The sequence below is a fragment of the Caretta caretta genome, chromosome 16 (assembly GCF_965140235.1).
Source record: "Caretta caretta isolate rCarCar2 chromosome 16, rCarCar1.hap1, whole genome shotgun sequence".
Taxonomy (NCBI): Eukaryota; Metazoa; Chordata; order Testudines; family Cheloniidae; genus Caretta; species Caretta caretta.
In genome coordinates, this window is record NC_134221.1 from 16,353,223 (window position 1) to 16,369,724 (window position 16,502).

The 16,502-nt window shown below is 43.4% G+C and overlaps 1 protein-coding gene across 3 annotated transcripts in view; it reads right to left on the reverse strand.

Annotated features, from left to right (window-relative positions):
• The window catches only part of DDX31 (DEAD-box helicase 31), a 73,372-nt gene that overhangs the window by 22,084 nt on the left and 34,786 nt on the right, over positions 1-16,502 (reverse strand). For 2 of the 3 annotated variants that reach the window (XM_048823117.2, XM_048823116.2), the window contains 3 exons: positions 10,496-10,577; positions 5,002-5,113; positions 826-1,006 (listed from right to left, as the gene is read on the reverse strand). In XM_048823117.2, coding sequence (XP_048679074.1) covers positions 826-1,006; positions 5,002-5,113; positions 10,496-10,577 — 375 coding nt within the window. The remainder of the gene's footprint in view (positions 1-825; positions 1,007-5,001; positions 5,114-10,495; positions 10,578-16,502) is intronic. The other variant, XM_048823118.2, reaches the window with a different exon arrangement.

The following is a 16,502-nucleotide window of genomic DNA, read 5'->3' on the forward strand; positions in this document are numbered from 1 at the left end:
AAGGGGGAAGCGTGTTCATTCACAGAAATAGATTAGAGAGCCAGAGACCCTAACAGGCCAAATGAAACAGCACCTCTCTCCCCCCCGCATGCTCATTAGCAGATTCGTGGGGAAACATACCACACAGCCATGCCTCAGTGCAGCTCAGCGCCGGGCAGATGCGACACGGTTATGTCTCGTAGGCAGGTGTGTATGAGAGTGCTGTCACTGTATGGCGTGTGTATGTGTCCCGAAAGGTGCTTGGCACAGAAATTCTGCCTCTTCACAGGTGGCCAGAGGACGGCCAGGAGCACAGTGTATCGTCTACTCAAGGTGGGCACTCAGTAGCAGTTGAGCCGCCCTCCTCTCAGAGCAGGTAATGCTTTTCCTGAGAGCCACCCACTGCATCCCACGGTCTTGTGAGTGACTTTTGGGTAGCAAGTCATTCAGAACCCCAGGGCCTCTCCATGACCCCAGACCCCAGCACAGCGTGTAAAGAGGAGGATGGCTGTTATTAAAGCAGAAGTCAATAGGGCAAACAAAAAACGCTAGCCCTCTTGAAGTAGCTCTTTCCACTGCAAACAGAAACTATCAGGCCTTTTTCTTTTCTCTCTCCTGGGGGAGGCTCCTGACTGATTGGATGGTGGGATATTGTGTTGACAGTAGAAACAGTGGACCCAGAGGGGCAGGTGGTTTTTGTGTCCTCATCTCCATCTTTCTGCTCCTCAATTTATCCCAGTTTTCTCCCATTATTTCTCAGCCCCGTTGGTAGAAAACATTCAAACCAGGGGTAAAAACTGCATGTGCATGACGTGGCCCTGGCTCCAGAGAGCTGGACCTTCCTACCTTTTTGGTTTCAGTTTGGTTTTCTTTCCTGGACTGGCAGCCATGGAGGTGCTGAGGTTCTGAGGGGCGTCTCTCAGCCCAAAGCTCTTGGCCACATGGCCCAGGTGGAGGGATTTGATGTGGAAGATGTGCTTCAGGGTCTTGGGGTAGGTGGTGTAGGAGCGAAGGAAAGACTGCAGTGCTGCGAAGGACAGAGAGAGATTTTTTTTTTTTAAACCTATTCCATCCTGCCTGTCTCAGCTGAAAGGACGTTGCCTAGCCATTTGTGACACCCTGGTTATCAGCTCTAGGAATGGTTGGGATATTAAAAATATGTGAAGTACTAGTGCAATCCTGTAGGAGGAGGAATGTTGTGAGGAGAGAGGTCAGGAGCAGAAAAGAAACGACATGAAGATACACTAGGTTTGCACAGGTCTGCCTCTTCTAAACACTGTCCCCCTGCCCAACAGGGTGGTGGTCTTCCACCTGCTCAGGAACTGAGCTGGTGCCCTTGTCCAGTAGAAACTTTGAGAGGGGAAAAAGGGGAGGAAAGAGGAGGAAGAAGACAGGAAGGAAGTGGGATGAAGAGAGGCAGAGAAAGGGTTGTGAGGAGGGTGGGGGGCAGACTCCTCCGGTACCACAATCCCAGCAGCCAATAAATTCTTCGCCAGTCACCAGCTAGTCCCTTAGAAATACCTGAGAGACACATGGATTTTCCATTTCATCACCAGGCTGAGAACAGAGCTCACTTTTTAAAAGGGGGGAAAAAAAACCCCAGCAGCATGTATATTTCCTTTGAGTCTTTACCCCTCTAATGCCTTCCTCAGATCCTACTGCTCTAAGGACAAGTCTCATGAATGGCAACACTGCGAACCACACCTGAGGGGATCCCAGAATGCTAACGGCACCCACACTTCAGGCTGCAGCTTTCCTCTCTGCTACTGGGACACTCTTTGACCGACGTTCACCCCCAACTTCCAAAATCCCCTGCTCGGCTCACTAAATCTCCCATTCGTGCCTCCCACTCAGACCTGCACCTACAGCTCCCTCTCACAGTCCCCGACAGCAGCAAGCTCTAAACTCTAACCTCCCATGCCCTTGCTTGTTGAGCCACTGGACCAGCAAGTTTGCCCACAGCTTAAATCTAATCTCTCAGCAGCAGCAGGAGCGTGGAGTTTATGAACAGTAATAAAAATGTCATTTTAACAGCTCAGCTCCTGGAAGGACCTTGGGAATCCATCAAAGCTCTGTTTACTGAGTAAAGCGAAAGCCTTTTCCCAATCGATGAGAAGAAACTCAGGTGAATCCTTTCGCACCCCTCCCCTGATTTCCTTCCGGGAGTCTTTCAGGGACATCTGAACAACTAGGGACCAGTGTTTTCGGAGAGGATGCTTAACATTTCAAAGGCGCAGTCTGCTGGAGAGGCCCTCGATAAGACACCAAGAGCAATAAGGACCCAGCTTGAATGCTCTCAAAATCCCAATACTCCTTCTCTCTCTCAATAAAGCTATGGGGTCAAATTCACTCCTGCTGTAAGGTGTAACTCCCATGAAAAATTCTAAGGCAGCTGCACCCACTTGCATCAGCTCAGAATCTGGCCCACTGACTATTTCACTTCCATCCAAGCTATAAAGTCCCTTACAGCACTTAAAACGCTTGGATCCCAAGGACCTTGGGGAGCCAATCCTTTTGGAAGCAGCCTGTAATCAAACACTGGACGTTACCACTGACTTGGTGAGAAAATGCAGAAAAGGGAAACAAATGCACTGCTGGCATGGTTTCCAATGGCTTGTCTGCCATGAAGGCAAAAGCCAGCTGCAAATGTTAATTATTCATGATTCTTGGCTCAGAAGAGGAGGAAGAAGGGAGTCTATGGAAGCTAGTCAGTGATGGAAAATTTGCATATGCAAATAGTGGAACCGGAGAAGGGGGGACGGGCAGCCCTGGTTCAAGACAAACAGTGGGTGCATCATGTTTCAACATTTCATGACATTCTGTATGCATTTCCCCACAGCAGCCATCAAAAGTCATCAGCATGTAGCTCAGCAACAAGAGCGTGTGTATAGTTACACTGTGCCTGCACAGACATGGATATGTTTTGTACAGGACTCAAGCCCATTCAGTTGTTTCCTTTTGTCACAGTCTATTACAGGGAGCGTGGTCTGGAGACATGAGCAGGGCACTAGGGCCCAGGACTATTCCCAGCCCTTCTGCTGACTCTGCATGACCACTTGCAAGTCATGGAATGGTTCTCGGCCTCAGAGTTTCCTCAGCTGTAAAATGGGGATAACTGGGGACACTCACTGGAATGTCAAGAAGCCTAGTTCGTTAGGAACAAGAATTTGATCAGGAAGGAGGGCTTGGCCCTTGTGTTTGTAATCAGCTTTGAGGTACTTGGTTAAAAACCATAAAAGTACTATAGCATCAATTAAGCAATGCATAGCAACACCCACGACAGCGAGGTTTGGCTACTATACTTTGCAAGTCTCTAGCACCTTCCATCCAAGGAGCTCAAAGCACTTTAAAACATGAACGAGTTAAGCCTCCCAGGCCTCCAGAGGAGGGAGGCAAGAATTAAAGGAGAAAACAAGGCAGAGAGAGATTCTATGACATACCCAATGTGAAAGCCAGGACCAGAACCCGAGAATTCTGACTCCCAGTTCCTTGCTCATCATCATCTTGATGCACGCCATTTGAAATGTACAGATTAGATTAGGGTAGGAAGATCTATTACTAAGCATGATTCCTTCACTATACCCTTACTCAAGAAGCTAGCACGACATTCAGAAAATAGCCCTCTTGGCAACAGACCCAGCCATTTGTCTTACATTTAAATACAACAGCCTTGAATCCTGAATTTACATGATATATTGGGCGCATCTTCTCCCTCCCCAGCATGTACCATTACAAGATGGTGCTCTGTGGTCCTTTTCTTTATTTGTACCTTAAAACAGAATGATCTTTTCTGGCAGACATTACCATCCACAAGGAAAGTATTTCGCTTTTATGGTGGGTTTTTGTTTTGGTAAGGATGATTCAGATTGTTAATAACTCAATACACAGAGTGAATTCATAAAGAACCCTCCTCTCTTAGAAGTCAATGGGAAGTTCTGAAGAACTGAAGCCAATGGGAATTCTACTGAAGTTAGGACAGCAACGTTTAGTCCGTACCTGAGTGGGATGGGAAGAAATTGACCAGGAGGCAAAGTAGATGGAAGGAAGAGGTTAAAAGGAAAACAAACAAACAATCTACTTATACATTTACCCTAGAGCATAGATGGTTCAGTTCCTTGGGTGCAGGATTGGGGTCCTCGAAAGGGCATCCAATATTAAGTTTGGGTAACACTTAGTAATTTGCCTTGGATACTGTCTTCACAACAGGTACTTTGTTTTTGCATGCACATTCCCCTGTGCCCCAGATCTGCCTTGCAGAACAGGAGGGCTGTAACAGTTCATATTGTTTGGTTTGGTTTCTGCCAGGAGGCAGTGCATCAGTACAGGATCTCTGGCCACTCCCCTGGTAATTTTCCCCCAGAGCAGACGCAATCTCTTGCCCCCTGTCCCACTTCCATATTCTCAAATCTAGGTATAGATGGTAAAAACTCACTGCATTGCTCTGTACCATACTTTACATATCCTATCTGGCAAAAACAGAAGATGAAACCGCAGATTTGTACATAAAGTTGCAATAATCATTGTAATTATCAGTGATTGTGCTTTCTCTGCTATTGGTGTGCTTTCCTCCATGCACACACGTACACACACATCAAATGGAAATATATCCTTGGCTGAGGGCTGCTAGGCGTTTCTTCCAAGGCATTCTGTCTCACTGGGTCAAATGCACCCCTGGTGTGAACAGTGGATTCAATGCAGTTACAGCCAAGATGAGGTTAGCCAGTTGCCTCTGACCTTCCCCTTGTAACACATAACCTAGACACTCACGTGACTAGGTCAGAGCCGCCTGGATGCAAATCCTAATGAAAGCCAAGACTGAACCTCATTTGTGCGTAATACGTGAAAATAAGAAATTAATATTTAATATCGTTATAAAGCCTTCTGCTTCCATTTCAACCCCCCTTAGAGACACTGGCCCCGAATGCTTCTGCTAGGCCTTTCCCCCAAAGACTTCCCCATCAGAGGGGAATCCTTTCAGTTTGTATCAGCCATTCGGTAATAAGTTTAAAGAAACCTACTGACCTTTCTTTGCCCACCGGACAGTTCCCTCACTGGAGTGCACATAATTTTCAAATTCGGTCTGCAAGACCGTCGCCCGTTCCCGCACTTCCTGGGGGTTCACGCCACGAGATTTCTAGGAGGGCGGTGGGAGGATTAGAGGAAAGACAGAGTTTGAGTCAGGAATAATGAAGCAGTTTAGAATAGATTTAATAACAGTAAAATCACACAGTAACCACCCCGGGGCCAACGAGGGTAATCCTCTCAATATTACTAGGGAAAAAAATATGTATAGATAAAGATGTTAAAGTCAAAGCAACCAGTGAGCACTGCTTCGTGACGGGAGCAAATCAGGTTTAATTTTGTGTTTTCTAACACCTATTACGTATGTTTTCCCCCCCTCCTGCTAGCAGCCACTTTGGATTCACCAATTTAGCTTCCAATCTTGGTTACAGCAGAGTCAGTCTGGAATAACTCCATCCAGATCAGTGGAGTTACTCCAGACTGACACCACTGGGCCCAGTTTTCTCTTGCGTTTTAGAATGATGTTATGCTAAGTAAAACAGGGAGTAAATCAATCCATCCATCCATCCATCCATCCATCCATATAACCAGTCCTGCCCTAGGACAATGAATTAAACCCCCCCACATTCGTTCTCTCTCATTCCCTATCAACTTCCTGCTCCTTATTCTCGTCTTCACTGATCTTCCTCTCCCTACACTTCCCAGGACCCTCCATCCAAGCTGCTCTCTCCACTTCTTTCTTCCACTCTTGGCCTACTGTCTTCCTACACTGTGAACAATCTCTTCCTTCCTGCACCCTAAGTGCCCTCTTCACTTCCTTCCAGAGAGCCCCTTTATGCAATGACGTCTCTGCACCTTCCCATGCATCAACCATTGTCCCATGTATTGCATCTGTGCACGGCAGACAAGGGGATCTAGTCATTTTACTGGATTTTTGGGGAAAAAAAGGTCTCTATATAATCTCCAAGCTACAAAGCACAGCAGACCAAATTCACTCCTGGTGACACAGGGTGCAAGGCTGACTTAAATGCAGTCATGTCTGCTTACACCTGTGGAGAACTGAATTATTAACAATAACTAATCTGATGAGCTATTTCGCAGTCGAGGGTCCATGCAAGGATATAATATGCCAGAAGTGGAGCCACCTCACAAAAGCGGACATTTGTCGTTGTCATTATCAAGTTTCTACTGACGTGAAACATAAAACTTTTTTTTCTCTCCCCTCCCCACTTTTTCTTTTGTTAAGCCTCTCAGGCAGCATAGAGTGTCACCTTCCCTGCGTTTTTTAATATGAATGTGAAATTAGCGAGGTTGCCCTTTCCCCTGGCGGACAGAATCCTCTGTTATTAAAAAGTAAAGCACTTTAATAATGAAAACTTTTTCTCTTTTTCCTGTGTTTTAACTGTTTAAAATTAATGAGAAGGGCATAACAGTTGTCAAAGCGATATTGAAAGCCGGGTAGCCAGGACCGAATAAGCACGAAAATCCCTCCAGAGTGTTAAATAAACAGCGCTTCAGCCCTCTCCGAATCCCTCTGTTGGTTATTGTATACATTCTGTAACAGCACTCAGAATAGATCTGAGCGCTGGGGAGGCAGAAAGGTTTCAGAATTCCAATAAAGGCCTCAAATTAAAGACAGCCTGGTGCGAATTCCAGGAGAAAATTAAAGAGACCTCAAGCTTAAGTGACAGGTGACTTGCTTCTGTGTCACAACTGTCAGGGGATTTAGTGATAATATGGCAATATATTACAAAGGACTTTTCTTATTTCCCCCTTTAGGCTTCAAAATGAGGCATCTCTTCTTGCTGGTGCGGGAGAGGGTGGGAGTAAGACTAAAACGAGGGATAAAAACTAGGTGCATAATTTCCAAAGTGTGAGGTCAGCCCAAGAAAAATAATAAAAAAAAAAGCAAATGGAAGAAAACATAACGTACTTAGAAAACAGCTTCCTCCTTCCTCTCCTTCCTTCTCTTCTATCCCCCTCAACCCCGCCAGAAAGATTTCATTTTAAAGTTGTCCCTTAATGGGCATGAAGAAATCTGGGTTTTGATTCCTGCCTTCCAGGGAGGTTGGTCTTTAAAAAAAAAAATCTAAATTTAAAACTGACTCAGTCGAGCAGTGTAAAAAAAAAAAACCCCCCCCACCATACACCACTGTCTGAGGCTGTGGACAGATAAAACGAGTGGATTGGCAGCTACAAGAAAGTCTGCATCCTTTACACACCCGAGTAAATCTCATTCCTGAGAGCATCCCTGTTCAAGTCAGAGAGACAATACATCTGAGGCCCTTCTACCATATGCCAAGGCCCAAAAGATAATGCATCGCAGTATTGGTTTGCTTGGCTGTTTCTCCTTCCAGATATATTTACTGCCTCAGTTAGCGGAACTAACCTTTGTAACAAACGCATGCTAAACTCTGTGTGTGTGTGTGTGTGTAAGTGTGTGTACGAACGTGTGTGTGTACGTGTGTGCACACTATGTTACATGCTCCGCCTCATTTACGAAAGCTTCTACTACTCTGCGTTTGTGCAGTGCCTTGCGCAATGGCACCACATACTTGGCTGGTCCATAGGCACTGCCATAATAATCATAATTAATAAATAATAATATACACAAGGAGCAACTCATTTTATTTGAGCATTTCGTGACATCACAGAAAAGAAAAAGCAAGCAGGCTAAAAAAAAAGATAGATTCTTTATTTCATAAGAGAGAAACGTATGCCTATTAAGACTGGAATTTTTTTTGGAAGGAGGGGAAGGATATTGGAAATCTCCAAGTTCATTAAGGAAGAGGGTTCATAGAAACGAGAACAGGAGGGATGTTCTTATGGTTAAAAAAAGAAGGGCGAGGCCATAACATGTCCTGCTTCTGTGATACTGGAAAACAAAATGAAGGATGTTGTTTTAATAACTTTTTATTGCCTGGCTGATTCTGACCCTCCTGCACAGTCCCTAGAACCCACCACGGTATTTTTTTTCTACCCCTCCCCCGATAAAAGTTGAAAGATCAGATTTATTCTCTTTGTAGGTGTGTGAACAGATGTAGCCACATATATATTTTATGTGTCTAAATATAAAATATACATTTTACAGGCACTTCAGCTCACTCCCCAGTTGCTCACAGGAGCCCAAAAATGTGTGTTCCAAAGGGGTATTTATAATGGACTTCAGTCAAGGTGGTGAGAGCCGAAGAGCATTATAATGAGGTCTCTGTGTGCACAAGTCTCACGTATACATGACTCCATGCGTGGAGAGCTGATAAGGTAAAGAGAACTCTGTAACTTGCAAGTAGCAAAGTCATGACTGGGTTAGGTTACATCCTTCATAACAAGCGGAAATTAAAACTTGCAGTCGCTGTCTGTTCCACACACAGTCTATTCTGTTCCTCGTTCGCTATACTGGCCCTATGGAGAAGTTCTATAGCATTTAGTAGGGGATGATAACTTTTCCATAGACCTTTTAGAAATCACCCTATAGAATCTGAGAGAGAATTAGATCCCTGATACAGAATGCTACAGGCTGCCACAGAAAGGATTGCATCCTCTATTACATTTTATAGGCTTTTAAAGAGTAATGTCTATAGAATCCTATTTAATGTCCATAGAACTACATTGGTTTCATCCCTATTAAATTTTTCAGGACATTCCCGTAACAAGATATTTCCTCTCTTGGTCAAAGTCTTTTAAACCTGTGTCAGGCAGCACCACCAACTTCCCACAGTTAGGGTGAATCCCAGCTCCACTGAATTAAATGGCAAACATCCCATTGTCTTAAAAAGGGCCAGGATTTCAACTTTAGATTGGCAAGATCCCTGGGGCAGGGATTATCTTTTTGTTATACGTACCTCACCTAGCATAATGGGGTTCTCTAGACACTACCACAAGTAATGAATGGGAATACTAACCAGTTTCCAAATATCAGTTTATTTTGGTGTGGTTAGCGGTTAGCCTTATTCTACAGATGGAGAAAATGAGGCACGAAGAGTTTGTTAATGCCAATGTTTTCAAAAGTGGCCATTGATTTGAGAGTCCTCAGTTGTTGGGTTCTCAATTCAATGCACCATGGCCCTGATTTTCACAAGCTTCAAAAACAGCTGCAATTGAAAGACCAAACCAAAACCTTCCAGAGAAAGATTTTCTCTTCCCAGACAACACAATTACACTGGCCCAAGATGGGTTATATTCTGCCCTGGGCCAGTGCCAGATTTAAAGTGGGATATCTTTAGAGCCAGCAGGGCTAGAAATTGGGAGTTTTATAATCGTTGAAAGGGGATTCCAAGTCTCCAACGGTACACACAAAGCTTACTTCTAGACAGGAGCATGCACAAGAATAAAATATGATCACTTTTGGAGGAGGTGTGCCCCTGCTTGTCCCCCCTTGTGCATGCCCCTGCTTCCAAGGATACTGGACTTCAAAGTGGTGACATTTTTATGCACAGAAAAGGTACGTTAGGTCATTTTTAAAGAATGCAGCAATCCCAAACTCACACCAATGAAGCCTTTATACTAACACACACGCTTATTAAACTATGTATTTGTTAGACTACTTTACAGACCACACTCCTGAACAAAAAGGATTTGTTCCAGGCAACATACAACAGAAAATAAAAAAAAGTATATACTATATATTGACTTTAGCAAAGGGCCAGACATACATGGTTTTGAATAGAAATGTCAGATGATCTACAGATCTTCATTGTAGAAGATGTACGGCATAACAGAAGGATGACTATTTTTCAAAGCCATGGGAACACACACAGTTCCCAACAGAGCCGTCAGTAGGAAACTGGAAGACAGTGGACAAGTTGAAGACTGCTGGGTGATGTAATGGAACGAGTGAATTGGCAAAATAATGAGCGAGTGGAAAAATAAACCTGGATAATGCTTGACTTTCACTCACATTCTATCTAAGACCTGGGCTCTTAAACAGCAATACTCTCCAATTTGCTCTAATGACTGAAAGATCCATTGCAAGTGTCTACATTCTGGGAATGAGCAAGGAAGGGGCTGATCCAAAGCCCACCAATGTCAGTGGAAAGACTCCCATCTGCAGCAATGGGCTTTGGATCAGGCCCTGGGCGAACAAGGTGAGGATTAAAAAAGCCTGGAGAATGCATCACAAAAAATGTTTATTTACTTGGAGGACTATTGTGTAGTTTGTAATCACTTAAAATAGGTCAGAATCTGCTAGCTAATGGTCTGCAGTAGGTTTGTAAAAAGAGCAATGCAGTTTCTTTGCCATAAAAGCCCTCACTACGGCATGACCTACTGTGAAATCTTTGCTGAGCATTGTAGAGGTACATTTTGGGGCAAAACTTTCAAGGAACATAGATTAGGGAAGTGTGGAATAGAGAGGTTCAACTGTCATTTTGCACTGCCCAGATCATGGGTTTGCTAATCCCTTGGCTTGAAGAAACAGAGCCAAGGAAAAGCCTATTTGTCATGCTTGGTTAGGAAACGAAAATTTAAGCAATTCCAAATCGGAACATTTGCTCACCTTGTTTCCCCACTGGCGCCCCTTGAAACGATCGTCTTTCATCAGGCTGGACAGAATATCCTCCATCTTCATCTCGGAGACACTGACACAGCAGAAAAGAAAAAAAAAATTGTAATGTCTCCTCTTTTCCCAAAGACAACGCACAGCTTTCTATATGGCTGTGTCTACACCGGCAATTGAACGACAGAACTTGTGTCTTTCATATGTGTAAACCCTCCCGCCCCCCAAAAGACAAAAGTTTTGCCGCGACAAGTGCCAGTGTGAACAGCGCCGCTCGTTGGGGGTAGAAGTTTTTTGTCGGCAGGGGAGCCAACAAACAGCCGCTACACTGCGTAACTTTTAGGGGCATGGCTGTGGAGACATAGCCTTCAAAAGTGGACTCGATTCCTCACCAAGGGGATCAGACATAACCAGTGATCCCAAAAATGCCACAGAATGGTAAAGCGGGGCAGAAGGGACCAACGCCTAAAATTTCAGCCTGAGATGATGCCCGATACGTTTTTATAGTGCTTTTCACTCCCAAAAAGTCTCACTTCAGACACAATTTACAACACTGCCATAACGGACACGGAACCTGGGAGATGTCTGAAGACCTGGAGTGAAATCTTTGTCCTACTGAAGTCAATGAGAGTTTTTTATATTGATTTCAATAGGGCCACGATTTCACCCATAATCTTGCTCCCATTAAAGTGAAGGGAAAAATTATCACACACTTTAATGATGCGGAAACTAACATAACGGTAGCCATGGGTGGGAAGTGAAGAACACTATAGTCCATTGGAAGATTCTTGGCTCTCACCTACCATAAAGTCTTCAATAATTAGCACTTCCAATTTTAAGGTTTAACTGAAAATTATTAATTTAGCTCTAGAGAAAAGAAGCAGGGTAACTGGGAAATATTAGTGTATTATGGAAAAAGTACCAGATAAAGTTTTCATATGGTTCCTATCCTCAGTAATTTTGAGCTGGTCAGTTTTACAGTAATAATTGATAAGACTATGAACCTCTAACACACCTGGACGAACTCAAAGGATTTAATAAACATTAAGGTGACCTGCAAAAGAAAGGAATTGAGTTTGTGCACTTGTGTGTGCATATATATGAGAGAGAGAAATTCATAGATTCAAGGCCAGAAGGGACCATTCTGACCATCTAGTCTGACCCCTATATAACATAGGCCACAGACCTTCCCCAAAATAATTCCGAAAGAATATCTTTTAGAAAAACATCCCATCTTCATTTTAAAACGGTCAGTGCTGGAGAATTCACCAATACACTTGGTAAATTGTTCTAATGGTTAATTACTCTCACTCGTACCGTCTTGTTTCCAGTCTGATATTGTCTAGCTTCAACTTTCAGCCATTGGATTGTGTTACATCTTTTTTGCTAGATTGAAGAGCCCATAATTAAATATTTGTTCCCCAGGTAGATACTTATAGACTGTAATCAAGTAACCCCTTAACCTTCTCTTTGAGTCTATTGCTATAAGGCATGTTTTCTGATGTCTAATTCTTTAATCATTCTCACAGCTCTTCTCTGAACCCTCTCCAATTTATCAACATCCTTCTTGAATTGTGGACACCAGAACTGGTCGCAGTATTCCAGCAGCAGTTGCATTTATGCCCAATATAGAGGTAAAATAGCCTCTCTTCTCCTCCTCAGTTCCCCCATAACCCCCAAATCCTTTTCAGAATCACTGCTTCCCAGGACACAGCCCCCCATCCCATAAGTATGGCTGATATTCTTTGTTCCTAGATGTATAAATTTACATTTAGCCATATTAAAATGCATATTCTCTGCTGGCACCCGGTTTATTTAGTGATCCATACTGCTCTGTATCAGTGGCCTGTCCTCTTCATTATTCACCACTGCCAATTTTTGTGTCATCTGCAAGCTTTATCAGTGATGATTTTATGCTTTCTTCCAAGTCATTGATAAAAATGTTAAATAGCATAGGGCCAAGAACCAACCCCCGCAGGACCCCATTGGAGACACATCTGCTGGATGGATACTCCCGATTTACAATTACATTTTGAGACACAAGAAAGGTTTTTCCCCTGCTCCCAGAAAAGAAAGTGTTTCTTTTTGCTTATTTTTTATTAGGTCTCATCTTTCCTTGTTTTAGTGGTGGACTCCTCAGAAGACGACAGAACGTGAGACGGAGCATTCTTAGCCTTCATGGGCAGAGCATGTTAACAACCCCCTCGCCCAAATATTGTGTTGAAAAACAAATGCTTGAAATGCAGGTATAAGCATTCCTAGGTCATATCTTGTGCTAATTGAAGCCAAGGGAAGTTTTTCCATTGGCTTCAGTAGGACCAATATTTGGCTGTATGAACAGTACTGTATTAAGAATTAAACCAAAATTCTGGGAAAATTTGAGGGCCAAAAATTTTTTTCTGGCATATTATGCAGTTGCTCCTCCACGTTTTTCTACCTTAGCAAACTCTGTGCCCATGTGAAAGCATAGAGGGGCTCTTATTTTTAAATCACAGCATTCTAAATGTAACAAACAGATTTTTTTAGCCAAGTTCTTTTGCTTAATGCTGCCATGTGGAAGATTCCAGGTCAACGTACAGACCCATCATATCATTCCCCAGCTCAACAAGGCATGGAGTGCATCCAAGTCTCCACTGGAACACACAAAGCGTACTTCCAGGCAGGCAAGTCAACCTAGATACAATCTACATGGAGCTACTATTAGGTGGGTGCATAACTGGTTGGAAAACTGTTCCCAGAGAGTAATCATCAGTGGTTCACAGTCAAGCTGGAAGGACATATTGAATGGGGTTTTGCAGGGATCAGTTCTGGGTCCGGTTCTGTTCAATATCTTCATCAATGATTTAGATAATGGCATAGAGAGTACACTTATAAAGTCTGCAGACGATACCAAGGTGGGAGGGGTTGCAAGTGCTTTGGAGGACAGAATTAAAATTCAAAATGATCTGGACAAACTGGAGAAATGGTCTGAAGTAAATAGGATGAAATTCAATAAGGACAAATGCAAAGTACTCCATTTAGGAAGGAACAATCAGTTGCACACATACAAAATGGGAAATGAGTGCCTTGGAAGGAGTACTGCAGAAAGGGATCTGGAGGTCATAGTGGATCACAAGCTAAATATGAGTCAACAATGTCGTAAAAAAACCCAAACATCATTCTGGGATCTATTAGCAGGAGTGTTGTAAGCAAGACACAAGAAATAATTCTTCTGCTCTACTCCACGCTGATTAGGCCTCAACTGGAGCATTGTGTCCAGTTCTGAGTGCAACATTTCAGGAAAGATGTGGACAAGCTGGAGAAAGTCCAGAGAAGAGCAACAAAAAAGATTAAAGGTCTAGAAAACATGACCTATAAGGGAAGATTGAAAAAACTAGGTGTGTTTAGTTCAGAGAAGAGAAGACAAAGAGGGTCATGATAACAGTTTTCAAGTACATAAAAGGTTGTTACAAGAAGGAGGAAGAAAAACTGTTCTCCCTAGCCTCTGAGGATAGGACAAGAATCAATGGGCTTAACTTGCAGCAAGGGCAGTTTAGGTTGAACATTAGGAAAAGGTTCCTAACTGTCAGGGTGGTTAAGCACTGGAATAAATTACCTAGGGAGGTTGTGGAATCTCCATCGTTGGAGATTTTTAAGAGCAGGTTAGACAAACATCTGCCAGGGATGGTCTAGTTAATACTTAGTCCTGCCATGAGTGCAGGGGACTGGACTAAATGACCTCTCGAGGTTCCTTCCAGTCCTACATTTCAATGATTCTGTAAAAGGCAGCCTATACAGCTCTGGAGTAGGGACCAAGCAGCCTCACTGTCACTCAGCAATGATGCTCGTCATGTGATTAAGGAGTTCCTAAAATCAGTATATTCTCACCCAGAAGGATGGTGACAGCAACAAAGGGTCTAGAGGCTAGGGGAAAAGAGTGGGATCACCAGGATTTTTCCATCCCCCACCGTCCTGCAAAACAAAATACTGTAAAGGACTTTGTTTTACTAGCTTGCAGCATCCATTTCCCAGCCAAGTTATTTCCCTTTCCCACAAGATCTTGCAATCATTACGATTGAATGCAATGTTACTTGGGTTAGGGCTGATCAGACCCAGTCTCCCTGTTGGATAAGCTCACTCACCAAGTCTGACATAGCCTCAGCAGCCATTTTCAATGCCAGCCCTAAGACTTTATTTTCTTTCCTTTCTGGGATCACAGTCAAAAAAGTGAAACTTCAACATCTCTTTCAGGTTATGTGTAAAACCAATGCCCTGCCTGTTTGTGATCATTAAAAATCCCATGGAGCCTTTTGAAATAAAGGAGACAATCTGGTGTCATAGCCAAGTGTCGCAAGGGGTGTTTATTTTCATGCTGTCTATTTCAATTTCTCCTGTCATTTTAACTGGATGTGTTGCTCTCCACTCCCAGTTGTAATACATAAAGTAAAGCACATGCATGAATGTTTGAAGGATGGGGCCTGGGTTCCCAAGAGGCTACATTCAGAGGTGGGTAGATAGATCCCTCTATACAAAAGACCAAATTCTTCTCTTTGTTACACTGATGTAAAGCCAAAGTAGCTCCACCAAAGTCAACGGAGTTACTATGGATTTATACCTGTTTACAGGACAGCAGAGTTTGGACCACTGTTTAGGAATCTTTCTCGATCAACGTTATCATAGGAATGTAAGGATTCTGAAAGGTATTATTTTTGTTTTCTTAAATTTGGTGAATTCAGAGATTAATAATAATGCTCTGCACTTCAGTGCCTGCATCTGAGGATCTCAAAGCACTTTACAAATAGGAATTGATCTCGATACTCAATACCCTGCAAGACAGGGATAACAGAGGTGACCTATTTTGCAGCTATGGAAAAAGAGGCAGAGACAGGTTAAATAACTTTTCCCAGGTTACACAGGGAGTCAATGGCAGAACCAGGAACAGAACCCAAGAGTAAATACTGACAGCTCCACAATTTATTCGCTAAATCACCCTGCTAAATGCAAGCATGGCACATGGGAAAGCTTCCCCCTACAGTTCTGCTAATGAACCTTGATTGTGACCTGCAGTACCACACCATCCCTGCTATTTCAGTCATACGCAGTTAAAGAAACTGAGGTGAACACAACTTCTTGAAACATCAAGTTCATGACATGCCATGAAGGAGCGGAGCCAGTCCAGAGAAGTTATGATTCGGTCCAAAGGGTTGTGAGTTATGGTTCTGCATTGGCCAAGATCCCAACCTATGTGGAATGCAAGCATCATCCCTTATGCAGCTAGGAAATCCTGCACAGAGAAGATTCCTTCACAGAGAATGTAGAGGTAGAGAAAGGAAAGGGGAGGCAGGGGAATGGAAGGAAGGGAAATGGAGCATAAAAAGACAACTGAGGGTTTTTCTGTTTGTTTTTGAAAAGTATAACGGTAAATTAAAACATAAATGGCAACCACTTAAGCAAGAGAAATGCATTTCTCCCCATACCTCCAAAGGTTGCTTTGACAAAGCTGTGAATGAACATGTCAAGCCTTTGACACTGATTTGCCTGAGATATGTCACCCCCGCTCCTCTCCTGGCATGGTGCCAGCTCACAGCCTTATAGATATGCAAACTCAGTTCACAGCGGGGAGCATCATGCAAAGGGGAAATGGGGGGAACGACTCGTGCCTTCAAGTGGATGCGCTTTCCTTCATAAATTAGTTAGGCAGCCGTTAGGAGATAAAGAAATTATCTGATGGCTGTCGAAGCAGGCGCGGCTAGATTACACTTGAAGGAACTAAAAGAGACATAAGCAAAAAATATATATATCCATATCTTGCTGACTTTCTTCTGCGTCTTGCTTCCTTCCTTTGAAGGAAAATCTTTTAGTTACACACAGGGCTGAGGCAGACCATTTTGGAATATAACCTTAAAAAAAGAGGGAAATACATAAGAAATGACAGGGAGGGAGGGGGGAAGAGAGAGAGAGAATTTCTGGCTAGGGAGGGAAAACGTAACATTAAATTACGCAAAGCAAGAAAACAAAGTTGCAAAGG